Source organism: Electrona antarctica (assembly GCF_951216825.1).
Source record: "Electrona antarctica genome assembly, chromosome: 9".
Classification (NCBI taxonomy): Eukaryota; Metazoa; Chordata; class Actinopteri; order Myctophiformes; family Myctophidae; genus Electrona; species Electrona antarctica.
In genome coordinates, this window is record NC_136790.1 from 38,896,225 (window position 1) to 38,912,060 (window position 15,836).

The window sequence follows — 15,836 nt, forward strand, 5'->3', positions numbered from 1 at the left end:
ATATTTCCTGTCAGTAGGCTGGGGTGCAAAACCCAAACTCAACTGTACTACACCATGCCATACATATTAGGGATATGACACTACCGAACTCATAGCTAGTGGCAAACACATGCTAATATACTTAAATTAGCTTCAATGAGCTTCAATTCATTTTATAAGATTTAAGATACATTCATGACCTTTGGGTATTAACCATGTTCTACCAGTTACTTAACTGCCAAAAGGCCAAATCTATTTTCTATACATCGGCAGACATCCCGGACCAAATTGGTTACCACTCTGTCAGACACATTTTTTGATGCTGCATTAAAAAACAATTAACTCAACCTCTTCCTGTGTGAGACTTGGTCTCAGCCTATTCTAGTACTTCAGGATACACTATAGCGATAGTTTTCAACCAGTTGTCCACCAGTGGTCCTTGAGGGGGTTCCAGGTGGTCCCCAGCTAAATGATGGAGAGTAACCAAATGGACCCTTATAGATCTTTAACTGAGTCCTGAATGGTCAGTTGGTGCCACGGCTGCTTTCCCTGCCACCAATGCCAAAAGCATGCAGGGAGATCACGCCATGCAGTTGCACAAATGGGTGTCTCAGTCAACGCTGCGGCTGCAGGAAAGGACACATGGAGTGCATTGAAGCGTGCAGTTGCAAGAAACTTGGCAACACCTGCCCCATATATGAAAACATAAAAAATGACATTTCAGTCTATTTTCTACCTTATTTAGTCAAACATATATAGTTTTATTAGGTGGCCGCCATCTTTAAATGGTCAATTTTGAGGGCTTAGCGGCCATTTTTTAGTTATACATACAGCAGATTTGGATTCAGCAGACCTTAATACCCCTAGAAAACATGTATGTATTAAATTAACACTATTTGCCTTCGCGGTTCATATTTTTGGGAAACGGACCCAGTCTTAATAGGAGGACTGGGATTACAACATGTAATCTGTTGAGTCTGATCATTATACCCCTGCACCATCACTCAAACACTCTCAAGCAAGTTCTCTTGGAAATTTTGAAGTGATCTTTTGTATGTTAGCAACGTTGAAACACTCCAGCATTAAACTATAGGACGACTGGGATTTAAACATGGAATCTCTGTGTTGAGATCTGATCATTAGACCTCTACACCATCACTCAGACACTCACCCATGATCTCTTGATAATTATTTAGTGATCTTTTGTATATTTGCCTTCTGTAAAGTTGAAACACTCCAGCATTGAACTCAGATCTGTGCAGTTATAATTATGTAAAAAGTTAAAAACATAAATCAGCCAGTTAAGCACCACCATGAGGCTGATTGGAAAGTTTTCAAGTGCCATTTCTTCCTCTGCCTAGATGAGAATGTGCGTGCAAAATTTCACAGAAATCACACGCTGTGTTCATGATTTGAAGCATTTTGTTAAAAAATAAAACACTCCTGCAAACTTTGGAAGCCAATCAGGATGAAAAATCAGGTATGACAAATCTGAAAGACCCGTTTCATCGAGTTTGGCTGCCAACAGTGCCAGAGATTAGCTGTCCACAGACGGACAGACGGATGGACGACAGAGTGCAAAACATACTCTCTCCATTCCTTCGGCCTGGTGGAGACAACTGTAGGCATATCCCTATTTTGTATTTGGGCCATTTTCAAAAAGATTTCAGACAATCTTTATACTTTTACTCTGGTAGTTAACTTTACTTTAACCTTTCACTTGTTTGTTGGACAAGAGTATTTCTATATTGTGGTATTGCTACTTTTACTGAGAAAGGAGAGAGGCCGCACAGCTCGTAGTCACGATGCCATCAAATTTTAATTTTTCCAAAGGAAATAGGAAATAGGAAAAATAGAAATGTGATGGCATCGTGACTACGAGCTGTGCGGCCTCTCCTTTCTCAGTCATAGTTTTATCTCCTGCGGTCAGCACCTCCCCACTACTGGTGTGCGCTCCTACCTTCCTGTTTGTTCGATTGCTACTTTTACTTTAATTCATGGAGATTTTGTCGCATTCATAAGCCCATAATTTGATGACAGGCAGAGGAGACTGTCCTATTGAGTCTCTTCTGACCGATGACCCGGTCATCAAATTATTGGCTCAGGAATGCGACAAAAACTAAAAAAATGTGTGTAATTGATTTAAGTAATTTTTAGGGTGAACTACTCCTTTACAAAATCTGAATAATTCTTCCATCACTGAATTCTCCAATATGAGCACAGGCACAGTAATACCACCATTAAAACCACAACATTTGACCCTTATGTACTCCTACATGCAAAAAATAAATCTTGAATCTTGAATTTTGAAATGTCTGTCTGTTTTACTCGTTGAATTTAGGTGAAATCCATTAAAAAGCAATTCCATATAGAAAAATACCAGCCATTTTCTATTGTCTACCCTGTTAACTCTAAAGCTTTGACATCAGTCACCTATAACAGGTCTTGGTTCTGAAGCACTTGATTGTTTGGCGCTATAATGATGAATGTTTTTTTACAGGCCAGCTAAGAACAGTAAACCAATTTAGAAATGTTGAATCATGCTTAATTCATACATATGTCATTTGATAAAGTATAAATTAGGCTTAAAACAGCAAAGGACGGTAAGCGCCATATGTCCAGTACGCCTCATCTGTGTAACAACAGATTGATTTTAAATCAATCAGGGTATAAATGAATAGGGTTCAATATATCTAATGATCATTTGTAGTCTATAGTAGTCTCTTGAAGTTGAGTTGACCACTCAACTTGTATGTACAGTAGCAGTATGCACCTTGATATCAGCAAATGGCAGATTAACAAATGCAAAATACATTGTACAGATTAAAAAAAACAACAGTGTTGTTACATGACTTGGCACAAATATTGAGGTAACATGGGTAATGCTATGTAACAGTTTCTCAACAAAAAAATGGGCACAATAGTAAAGAAACAATCGTGTCTTAGTTGTGTCAGTTGTCAGTGTCCGTTTCCACTTTTCAAGATTGGAAAGAGCTGTTGGTGCTTGTGGCAGTGGAGGAATAGATTTGTACTTCAACAAAAATAAAATATCCACAAAGATTGCAAAAATATACAGAAATTAGCAACAAGTAGGCTATTTATGATACAGCTTATTTTCTTTCCATATTTCAATTTTCCCAAGTGAGCCCTGTATGTGGGACTGACTGTGAAGTAAATAGACATTTATGCAATGATTAATTTCAAGATATGTTCCACGAAAACGTTTCTTTTCTTTTCAACTCAACTGTACAGTAAAATTGGAATACAGCTCAAATTTTATAGCACAGGTATTACATTAAGTATTTTACAAAATGACAATTGCTTCATAACTAATCTATAAAACACAGTTGTTTAGTCACTGATGTCATATGAATGCATTTCAACATTGGACAAAGATATTGAAAAGCGAGAGCATGTGAAATCCGTACAAAAATTGGCTCCCGATGATTTACAAAAGTTTATGTATCAAAAGTCCTGGTGAGTCCTTTACGAGATCTCCACATACAAGTCCAACGCCCTTGTCCTTGTTCTGACACAATGCAGGCTGGGTACTGTTGAAGGCAGTCACTCTCTCAAGTTCAAATCTGTACACGGTAGCTCACCAGCGCTTGATTAGCATGTTGCCACAGGAAATATCCTTCATTAATGAGAAATAGCTTATGGAACGTCCGTCCGTTCCGGGCAGATACAGTATATATAATACAGTGATTCTCTGTCTTCCCGTTTGTCCGAGTCCAGTTCACAAAGCACAGATTAGAGCTTTCAGTATATCACAGTATGATGGTACACTGTAAACTCCTGAGTGTTGAAGCAACAGGGCACTTGGTAGATGTTTGGGTTTGTAGTTTTCTTGTCATGATGTAACTATTGGTAACGACAATTGGCGAGATATAGGAAGTTAGATGTTTCCTTTAAAACAAACACCGCACAGATAGTACTATATTGCCAAAATCATCTGTGTTTGCATGACTGACTTTGGGTGCTGTTTCACGGTAGAATTGAAGTCAATGAGGAACATTTTTATTTCTTTTTAAATTATGAATCAACTGCGCAACGGAGCAATATATCTCACCAATTTGTGTAGTGTAGTCACATAATGACAAGACACAATACAAACCTCTAACAAAGGGTCCTATATTGCATTCATTCAACTGTGAGTGTACACCTCAGAGTTAAAATACAAATCAGGATTTTACAGTTTAAGTCACAGCTGGATGGAAATGTTCTGAAAGTCTCTCAGAGAGCGGAGACAACGTGTTGCTCTCCTCTGTCTGTGGACATGGTCCACTCTTTTCTTTTGCGCCCGTAGGGCAATCCATGCGCAAGAAGCAACTTTCAGTCAAAACACAGATAATGAACCTGAGACTCAACTCCACCCTGGAGCAAACCTCAGACTGGCGTCTTCCCTTAAACACAAATACTAATGTTTCTAAAAAGCAACATTAAGTTAACAACATTAACCATAATTCATGATTAAAGACAAACCTTTATGACATTACAAACTAGTTATGGATGAAGAGGAAATTCCCTGAATGTTTGAAATCCTACAACTCCGCCAGAAGGATGGACTGTTCCAAATATTACATATCCCAGAATAAAAAAAAGTTAACTGCCAGATCTTGCCAGGCAGTGTGAATAACAAAAAAGTGCATTGCTTCAAGTATGTAAACAAAACAATGATTTCTTTAAAAGGAGAATGAGACGATTAGTGTGCTTGAGCCTGCGCCAGTGCAGTGACACTGACTCCTGAGGTTTGGCACACACATCCATGAACAAAACACGCACGCACGCACGCACTCACGCACGCACGCACGCACGCACGCACGCACGCACGCACGCACGCACGCACGCACGCACACACACACACACACGCATGTACACGCATATACACACACACACACACACACACACACACACACACACACACACGTCACACACACACACACACACACACGCCTGCATACTCCTTTAGAGTATGGTGGTATGGTGGTGAGAAAGGGGAGTTCGTTCCACTGTCCTTCAGGTTATGGGAAGTTTCTCGGCACATGTCCTGTTAAATAGTTTGTCATCACACGGCTCGGCGTTGAGGAGCGAGGCTCTATGACCTGCAAAGACACACCCCTCCGTCAGCTGGGTCACATGGATGTGTTGCGGTGGCTGCTGGGAAAACGGAGGTTGGACGGAGGAGGAAGACAGGGATGTGGTGGATGGAGACAGATGTGACGAACGCAGGGGTGGAGGAAAGAACAGAAAGGAACGAGAGAAACAGAAATGAGTGGCAATGATTGATACACACATACGCGCACGCACGCACAGACAGACACACAAACACTTCCACACCCATTTATGAGTGAGAGATGCTAAATGATGAGTCAATCTGAAGACAATGATCCTGTTGTTTTTTCATGGGGATCAGTGTTTCAGTAAAGGAAATTAAAGAATAAAAATCTATGATTTTTGGAAAAGAGAGGGGGCAAAGAGGGGTAGTTAGTGGCCTGCAACTGCAAGATATATATTTTTTGCAGTACGTACGTGTATGCAAATTCCAACACAGTTCCGACCATGCTGAACGCCCTCTCCAGATCTTAACTCTAACTATACAGTACCAAACACATGCTTAAACTTAAATGTGCTTAAAAGTCCCAATGCAATTAAAATCCATCTATATTCTGAGAGTAATCATTCATATAGAATGTTTATTCAATTTCAGTTTGAGTCTCCCTGTCTCTAAAGCTCTTTAGTAAACAGAAAATGCATTTTCAGACAGGATACGAATTTGATCCAAAACCAGGAGAGAGAACTCATACAGTATAAACAAGTGAAATTGCCAAAATTGGAAGTGATGACAAAGAAATGAGCAGACAAAACTGGAACACGAACACTATACAATTAAAGCTGATAAATGGGTATTCTCCTGATTGGCTGAAATTAGCAACACACTTGAAAATATATTTTCTGTTTACTAAAGAGTTGGAGAGACGGGGGAGACCAATGTTGAAAAACACTTTGTTACAATGATTACTATCAGAAAATAAAGCTTTAACAGTTATGTCATTTTAGATTTTAGCGGTGGCTGTTCAAAAATAGCAGATATGTTTGTTTGTTTTTTGTCTGTGCATTGTAATGTCCATATTGTGGTACTTGTTTTCCTATGTTATGTTGAAAAAAGAAAAATGTGTGGTTCTATATACATTGAATTGTGATTGAACAGTTGTGAAATTTCAGAGCCTCAATAAAATACATTGGATTTTTTTTTGCAGATATACAAGCTCACAGCTTGTCTTGTTCTATGTTGAACAGAGTAACGTTATAGGTTGCACACGTGCCTCACATAATACAGGTAGTGCATGTATGTATAATGCCTGTCCCCAGAGTGCTGGGTCAGCTGTTTGCAGTTGCACTGGGAATAGGGCGGGCTTCTATTTGGGTAATGACATGTGACAGACTACACAACAATGAGGACGAGGGGATATCACACTTAGGACAGCAGCACCAAAACATATTCAAAACACATTACGTATACAAAACAAATCACACACATTACAGTTCAATATCTAACCATTTAAACACACAGAATCAACGAAAAGCCGCATTGGGAACCCCCCCAATACCCGGGCATTTTAATATGACTTAAGGTCCTTACACACAGGGCCGTTTTTTGTGTGCGATTAATTCACTCGAAGATATATAATTTGTAACCGTTTGTGTCCGGATTACTTGCCGATAAAGCAATGTAACTTGTATTTGGAACAAGATTTCCGCACCGCAAATAAAGGCATCAACCTATATTAATGAGGCATCATTATAGTATTGATGCAGAAGATTTGCTGGTGAGTTTGTCCACATTTTGTTGTTTAGGCCTTTGCATAAAAAACTATAACCTAAATGTAATCTCTGACACTGGACAGTAAAGACCAGATCCTGAATTAATTTAACTCCATTTGAACTCTCTCATTCACTCATTAACGTTCACAGATCTCACTGTGTGTGTGGGCTTAAGCTGATATACTCACTCTGATCCTGACGAGTCCCCATCAACGGTGCCCGCCTTGATGCTCATGGCGACGCCATTGAGCTGGTCGGGGACGGCGGGTTTGTGCGTGCCCTGCACTCTAGTGTCACTGGAGGTGGAGCTGTGGGGCGAGGTGGGGCCGGGGACGCTCTCACAGAGTTCATTGTGGATACGGTTGATGCCGTTCCTCTCTGCGATTGGAGAAAGCTGCTTCTTCTTCAGGATACCTGAATTTAAATATTTATTCATACGTTATACATATATCAATGCCGTGTAACTACACCAGATTTAGCAAGAATGCTAGTTTCCATCCGTAGTCGCCATACAGAATACAAGCAACAATACAAAAAGAGCACATGTATATAAACATTACTAAAAGGGTACAAAAAAATCACTGTCGGGCATAAACCTCGAATCGCCAAAGCGGTTACTTGTTAGGAAATGCTAATGCCTGTGTTCCTAATGCATCCAAAGTAGTCACAAGCTCCTGTTAATACTTTTCATTGGTTAAATATTTCTAAAACCCACATGCACACCTTCGAAAACGTGTTGCATCGCAACGCTTTGTGAGCTTGTAGTGTACAAATCATTTACAAAAAAAAAACCCATACAATGTTGAATTATGGCGATATGAGGTTTATATATATATATATATATATATATATATATATATATATATATGGAAAAAGGTCAGTTTTAGTGGGAGTTTTGTTCCCTCTGCCATCGCGGCATTAAACAAACTGCCCCGCCAATAGGATGGTTCTGTATACAGTGGGGACCTCATGTTTTTGTATTGTCTTGGTGTTATGTGTTGTTTTTGATGTGGATGTTTGAACAGACTGTGATGACGAATATCCTTCAGGACAATAAAGATTATTATTATCTACCTTTCTGAGGGTGTGAATGCAGGCTTGGCAGACTGGGAAGGAGCATCATTGTGTTTTCTGTGTCGTCCGGCTGGGTTCTGTTATCCCGGCCTGGACCCAGGTCAGCGTTGGCCAGAGTCTCCACCTTCAGCCTGTCTCCCAGTGCCAGGCTGTCAATGTCCTCCTCCACCACTGTGGCGTACTCTCCAGGCCAGTACAGCTTGCCCAGGTTGTTATCTGCACCACAAGACCGTCATTTTATAAAAACACAAGCGGCCAAATTTTGTTCAATGAAGTGGGAATCTGACTCTGTGTCTGTGTTGAGTTCATAGAGTACTAGGAGTCTAGCACTTGAAAATCTCAAAAGTGAATATAATCATTAATTTATTTTATAAAATACAATCAGCTGTGGCAGTCGGTATAGACTTCATATATGTGTGGTTTAGGTGAGATCATAATACCGTGTGGGTGTGGTCTCGTGGCCACATTGGAGGCCAGATTTTCCCAGCATTCCTCTGGGTGGTAAGGCCCCTCCTCCTCATCACTGTCAGAGGAGTGTGTGGAGGCATAGGAGCCACTTTGGTCATCTTCCAGAGACAGGTCACTGTCAGAGTCACTGTCACGACCTACACACACACGCGCGCACATGCACGCACGCGCACACGCACACAGACACACACACACACACACACACACACACACACACACACACACACACACACACACACACACACACACACACACACACACACACACACACACACACACACACACACACAGCATCATTAGTAAATTGCTCTGTTTTCCCCAAACTCAGCATCCATCTCTATAAAACAAAAAAACTAAACAACGTCATTACTTTTAAGTCTGAGACACAGAAAAAGAAACATACCGTCCTCATGCTCTTTAATTTCATGGAAAAGTGATCCATGGTCATTCAGTGCAATATGAGGTTGACTGGCATTAAGTCCATCATCCCTGGGAAACGCAGAAGGATTATGTTTACGTTACATACAATCATTAGAAACATTTAACCCATTTTGAGCGGGAACCCCTTTTGGTGTTACATACATTATGTTATAATTTAGCTATTGAAAAATAGCAGATCTACAAGCTCATAGCACGCCACCGAGTGGCGCGCTATGAACTTGTAGGTCTGCTATTTTTAAAAAATCGTTAAAATGTGCCTCAAATCTTTCAGAAAATTGTCATGATTTAGAAACCATTTTTTTTTAATTTCGAGGTCAGGCCTGAATGGGTTAAGATGTTAGCCTATAATGACATGCCCAAAAGGGGGACATCAGGTACATGATGGTGCCTGTCGTGTCTCGTTGTGGGCTCTCCTCACCTGAGGACAAACGGAACGTAGCTCTGCTGGCTCTTGCCACTCTGCATGGTGCCATTCAGGGAGACACTGGAGTCTCCAAATGGAAGGTGGTACATCCGGCCATCCATGTAGTTGGCAGAGCATTTGTAGGCCTGGCAAAAAGACAAATGAAGAAGAAAGCAACATAGAAGTATGATTATCTTCACTAGTGCCAGGTGGAGACCTTGTATAATTATCCAAAACGGTTACTTTTCAGGAAATGGGGAAAAAAAGAACCTGCATTCCAATGGATTCAATGTAGTTATTAGTTAGTAGTTATTTAGTTACAAGCTCTTGATAATACTTTTCATTGGTTCAATATTTATACAATCCAGACACTCTTAACCACTTTCACTTTCATAAAAAAATGCTATTTATATATGGCATATTTTCCTGCTATTTCACTTTAGCCAACTGACTGTGGATCTCTGTTCATGAACAAACCTTTTGATTAAAACGTTCTCAAGGGAGTCAAAACGAATCAAGTGACAATGAATATATACTCTACTCAATATTTGTGAACTGAAAGACTTACAGTAGAGTCTACTGTAAGCCTTTCAGTTCACAAATATTGTATTTTTCAGAGCTTGTGATGGATATAACGGGTTGGTTGGTTCCCTGTACAGGCAGAATTTGTTCTTTACATTGAAATGTGTCAAACCCTCAGCTCTACATTCCAGAGGTGTTAAGAAATGCAAGCTTTACACACAAAGGTATTTGTAGTTAAGAGACTCACAGAGGCCTTGGATTTGATCATATGATCGGGCCGCTTGCGGCTGCAGCAGTATTTCATGGCATTCCTGGCCTCCTTGTTGAAGACTATGCGGAAGAAGAAAATGAATGGACCCTGGGAGAGATAGGCAGGAAAACAAGACAGTCAGGCACAAGACACAGGTATGCAGCTGGATGCTCTGGGTTCTTAATGTCTGGTCTGGGGGTCCACCAGGGGTCCAAATGGACATTTATGGGTCTGTAACTCTAAGAGTGTACAAATGGATGTTTTTTGGGGGGCGAAACCCCACTCTACAGTGTAACATTCTCAGTGTTCATTTAACTCTGAGAGTGTAGAAATATACACTCACAGTACACTCCACATTTGTACACTCTAGTCTAGAGTTACAGTCTCGTAAGTGTCCATGTGGACCCCCCGGTGGTCCCCGGACCCGGCGTTGAGAACCAGTGTGCACACAGCGACATCTTGAATGTTAAAGTAACTCTCAGTGTACATCTCAGAGTTACAAATGGATAAATTAACACTTGAGGATTTGACTGTTCAGCTGTGTGTGTGTGCAGCCAGGCTCTGGAACACTCTCCCCCAGTTCAGTCGCATTCCATTACAGCGTTCAGATCACGGCTCTAAGCCCATCTGTTTAAGCTGGCCTGCTCACTGTGGCCCCTTTTCCACCGGTTGGGAACCGGTTCAGTTCTTTTTGGTTCTTTGGTCCATGAGCCAGAGCTCCAAAATTGGAACGTTAATTATTAATGTGTGGGCAAAGCCATGCCTATAATAAATTGTTTATAGGGTCAATATAAGTACATTAATATGATAACCCTTCCAGGAGTAGCCTTTTCATATTTATCACACATTTTGTAATTTTCTGCTACAGTAGGCCTACGTGATAGGTGAATAGGTAAAAATTGTATTAATAGTTATCACCATGAAACTTCCCCAGTTGATTACTTATGAGAGGGCTCACCTGTACACAGTTGAAGCCAGCAAAGAGATAGTGGAAGATGATCATGTCGCTGTTAACAGAGAGGAGGGCCAGCAGGCATGTGACTGTAACCAGGAGAAGCACGCCCCCTGCTGTCCTCAGTCCAGAGCTGCAGACATGCAAGGCAGGGATTTTGTTATTGGAGGTTGCTTTGTTATGATGAGTAAAACAACTTAAGAATTAAAAAAAAAAAAGTTAGTCTTTTGTACAGCTTATATTATTCCCTGTCTTCATTGTGAATATAAATATCTCTGAAACGATTATGCCTTTTTGGGTGGTTGATAGTCTACTTCAATCTTTTTAATCTTATCTGTTTGGAGGTTCAAAGATCATTTCGATCTCTCATTGTGTCTTCAATAATAAAGTGGGGTCAGTGAGTGTAGTTTAGTGTGTTTGTACAGCATGGCCACTCACACAGGGGGCTGCTTCTTCTCAAAGCCATGGTGTTTCATTGAGCAGGAGGCTCTGGAAGCCAGGACGTACAGGAAAACGTTCATCTGTGGAAACCAATTAAACACCAATCAGTCTACATAACACACATCATTCTCACTAATAAAAAAAAAAGGTAGGAGGAGAGGAGCTGAATGGACTCACCGACACAACCATGGCTATAGGGCCGGCAAAGCTCCAGATGAGAGTGTCATACATAGACAGCCAGCAGAAGTCTGGGTTGCCATAACCCTCTGGGTCCAGTCCCACCGCCAGGCCTGGAAACACACCAACACATAGCACTGCATCAAACCTTCCATCTCATTTAACATCCTCTCATACCACTCATGGGTTCTGATTACCCCACCTCACCCCCCAAACAAACATTCATTCTAATTACAGTGAGTGAATAGAAAAAACACTTAAAGCCAAAAGTTCAATACTTTCCTGAGTTTTCTAATTCTGCATTTCCTTGGATTTCACTTATGCCACATTTCAACATCTACAAATTCACATAGCTAGCTATAATGGCATAGCCAAAATAGTAATGGCGGGGTTAAAGTGGTTAAAGGGCCACTTCATCCCTTTTGCAACCAGAGCTTATTTTAATGATGTTTAGCACACAAGAAACACTTTCCTGGGGTTTTTATGTATGTAATATGTTTTTTTTTAAATATATTTAGATATTTTAGCCATGACGCCATGTTCATGACCAAAAACCTGTCATGTTCTTAACAAAAAACCTGTCACTTCCTTCCTGGACTACAAAGTCACACCTCCATGCAGCGGAGGGGGAAGTGGACTAAGGCAAGGAGGGGAAGTGGACTAAAGCATTATGGGCATTGTAGGAATTCAGCAATCCTAGTCAAACCCTAGTCAAACACACAGACTTTAATTAACATTGAGTTTCTTTCAGCTGTGAAATGTCCCTTTAATCGAAGATTCAGACCTGTGATGAAGGCAGGCACTCCCCAGCCTATCAGGTAGTAGAACCGCATGGGTCCATAGTTGATGTCTCGCACTTCGCTGAGCATGCGGTAGACGTGCAGCCCCTCCAGGAAGAGCCAGGCGAACGTGCACAGGTAGAAGAAGTGCAGGAGGATCGCCATGACCGTGCACACAAACTAAAGAAGACACAGTGATGGAGATCAGGACATAGTTATTCCTGATTTATACTTGGCTGAGAATAGCCAATGTACAGGCTCCCAACGCGAGCTTGCAGATTGGCTATTTTTGACACCGGCGCAACAAAGAATGGTAGTTCAATCTACAGCAAACTACAATAACGATAACCTTGAGCTAAGTTTAACTTCCTGTGCTTTAATCAAGTGTTCTCTTTGAGACTCTCCTCATTCCAAATATAGATGTTAAAGACAGATGGTATAATGGTAAGACGAGCCATGCTGGGCTGAGCTGGATGGGGACTAGTTAAATAAAGATCAGAGGAGTGAGCTGGATGGGGACTAGTTAAATAAAGATCAGAGGAGTGAGCTGGATGGGGACTAGTTAAATAAAGATCAGAGGAGTTCAGATCAGAGATCAGAGAGATCAGAGGACCAGGGTGATTTATAGTTAACTACAACTAACAGAATACCAAAAGAAAATTGAAGAAAAAAAGCCCTAAACATTTTAGTTAAAGCCCAAACCACACCAATGATTTGCCATGCAACTCCTTGGAACCAAACGGATGCGAGTAGTTGCATGAAGTTGCAAGAAACCACACTGCCGGCCCGCCGTATACGCGACTGCCTAGGGCCCCGGGAGTTGCTAGAGCCCCCCCGAACATGTTCTCAAAGTCATGCATCCAACAAGCTTTTAACTGAGCAGATTGGACTTTCCGTTCCAGAGATAATGGCCAAAACATCTTGAAAACGTCCACTCTTGTCGATTTGGCCATTATCGCCCGTTTTTCTTCAATAACACGGGTTAGGAAGGTCGGACGGTGACAAACTAGATACCCCCCCACCCCCGCTTAGGGCCCCCACATGGACAGTGCTGGGCCTGTGCAACCATTATCCCCAATGGCAGTTGCAAGGAGTTGCATTGGTGTGGTTTGGGCCTAACTAAATGTAAATGTAAAAAAATAAAAAAATAAAAAAGGTTTTACAAAAAATAATATAAGTGAAACTATACTGTGTATCATATTCATAGAGAAAATGCCCTTCGTTTTTGGAAATATTTCATAGATAAGCCTAGTATTTTTGGATGGAGATCCCAATATTTTGGCTTAAAATAATAGTGAAAATACCTGATCTACAAGCTTGTAGATCTGCTATTTTCGCTTCAACTACTTCAACTATATGCTAACCTGGGCGTAGACAGAACAACAGATCTCATGTCTTACCGGGTTGTCGGCCTGGTTGATTCCCAGGATGAAGATGAGCTGGGAGCAGAAGAGAGCCACGGCTCCGTTGTTGATGATGCTGGTCTTGTTGCACTGCATGGCTCTGAGGCCCAGCAGGAACACCGTGGTGAGGAAGAGGAAGCCCAGCGTCACTCCCACGCTGCACCACGACACCAGCTTGATTGGCAGGATCTCGCCGTTCTGATAGTGATAAATAAAGTTATTATTATTAATAATGCAGCCGTTCGGGGACAACGGAGAGGACAGAGTTGAAGGAGGACAGATATAGGATGTACAGTAGAGGGATGCAACAGTTTGATTGAAGATCAATAATCGATTTGTATTAAAATAACCGACTGGGGGGATTAGAAACACGCAATTCATTGCAATGTGGGCGTCGCATTGTGAGCTTGTAGATCAGTTATTTTAGCTTTTTTCTCATTTCTGTAAGACAAACTACTAAATATAGTGTGGATGTATATGGTGGTTAATGGTTATATAGTGGTTAATCAGACTTATCGATTTAGATTTCATTGATTTTGTCTGTATGAAGTACAATTTCATCACTTGAAGCACATGCATGGGTTACTTTATGTCTATACTCAGGTTAAAAAATGTCATCCATTAGAGGGCTGGTTAAATAACCCTATTTAACCAGCGCAGAGGCGCAGAGGCTCTGTGCCAGCCAACTTATGAAATGAGTACTTTGCTGTGCTGAATAGCCAATCTACTAGCTCACAACACGTTGCATCACTTGTAGATCACTTTTTGAACATTTCTACCTATGGTCTCCGTTTGGTAGAAACCTCATAAGCCCAAAACTGATTCAAATTAAAAGAAAATAGCAAAGGTCTGCAAGCTCAAGTCAAAACTGATACATTTGTGTGATGCTGTAGCATGATCAACTGTAACTGTACCTCTCTCCTGGAGATGTCCATGAGCACAGCAAAGCTGGTCATGTGGTAACACTGGCAGCTGATGTGAGTGCTGTTCCTAAACACCACCTCACAACCCTTGGCTGACCAGCCTCCGTTCCCATCTCTGAAAATCAACGGTGAAAACAAGTGATTAATTGACCGACGTTTCAAATGAATTATTTTTGCAATAAAATAATCGCTTTAATTGATGATGTAAATATTTCTAACATGTGCTATTTATTCACAACTTTGCCAAAATATGAAACCCCTTCTCGAGTCTTTGTTCAGTGTTATAATGAAAAAGAACAAACACCTGCACACTGTCTTCAAATGCAGTGAAAAAACTTTCGGCCTATGCGGCCTTCATCAGGATATCTTTAAGATATCATAAAGATAGCCTGATGAAGGCCGCATAGGCCGAAAGTTTAGTTTTTTCACTGCATTTGAAGACAATATAAGTGTGCGGTGTGCAGACAGTGTGCAGTGTTCTTTTTCATTGTCAGGCACCGTACCCTCTCCTACGCACCTGTCGCCTGTAGGTGTGCAAAAGCCTTGCTTTTTATTCAGTGTTATAATAAAACATATAAAGACATTCAAAGATGTTGGGGCGGCAGTCCCTCAGGGGTAGAGTGGTTCCCAGTTCGATCCCGGGCTCCCCCTGAGTTAGTGTTGAGTCCTTGAGCAAGACCCTAATTGCTCCTGATGTGCAGGTTGGTGCCTTGCATGGTTTCTCCCGTCATCAGTGTATGAATGGGTGAATGTAATGCACCTATGCAACCTATTAAGCGCTTTAGATAAAAGCTCTATATAAATGTATCATTTATGCCTGTTTGGGTTCAGATCATTTACCATAATTCTCTACCATTCTACCTTATTTACTGGCATTTTATGGTCTCAACAAATGAGACACCATAAGCCTAGACAGATGTTAACTCAGCTCAAGGGTGAACCTTTCACTTGTGTTCAGTTGTGTGCGTGTGTACGTGCACTCACAGTATGGTGTGATTCCAGAACACACAAATGGGTTTGGAGCGCTCCTCGGTGGACACCAGACGGAACTGCACGGTGATGGGTTTGTCCAGCACGTGCTGCAGCAGCTCGTCATTGTCGTGCACTGTGATGCTGACCACTGGCGTGTTGATGACCGGCCGCTTCGGCACCCTGTGGGTCACAGTCACATGATACACATGTGAGGTGTGAGCAACACT

At 41.3% G+C, this 15,836-nt stretch overlaps 1 protein-coding gene across 1 annotated transcript in view; it reads right to left on the minus strand.

The window, feature by feature from the left end:
- Positions 1-5,077: 5,077 nt before the first annotated feature.
- The window catches only part of celsr2 (cadherin, EGF LAG seven-pass G-type receptor 2), a gene marked incomplete at both ends in the record, with an annotated part of 65,945 nt that continues 55,186 nt past the window's right edge, over positions 5,078-15,836 (minus strand). Inside the window, 15 exon segments of the mRNA XM_079510722.1 lie at positions 5,078-5,123; positions 5,125-5,139; positions 6,993-7,218; positions 7,879-8,094; positions 8,319-8,483; positions 8,750-8,835; positions 9,206-9,336; positions 9,960-10,070; positions 10,921-11,047; positions 11,353-11,435; positions 11,533-11,645; positions 12,317-12,491; positions 13,712-13,912; positions 14,629-14,752; positions 15,622-15,789. Of these exon segments, the coding sequence (XP_079366848.1) occupies positions 5,078-5,123; positions 5,125-5,139; positions 6,993-7,218; positions 7,879-8,094; positions 8,319-8,483; positions 8,750-8,835; positions 9,206-9,336; positions 9,960-10,070; positions 10,921-11,047; positions 11,353-11,435; positions 11,533-11,645; positions 12,317-12,491; positions 13,712-13,912; positions 14,629-14,752; positions 15,622-15,789 (1,987 nt within the window).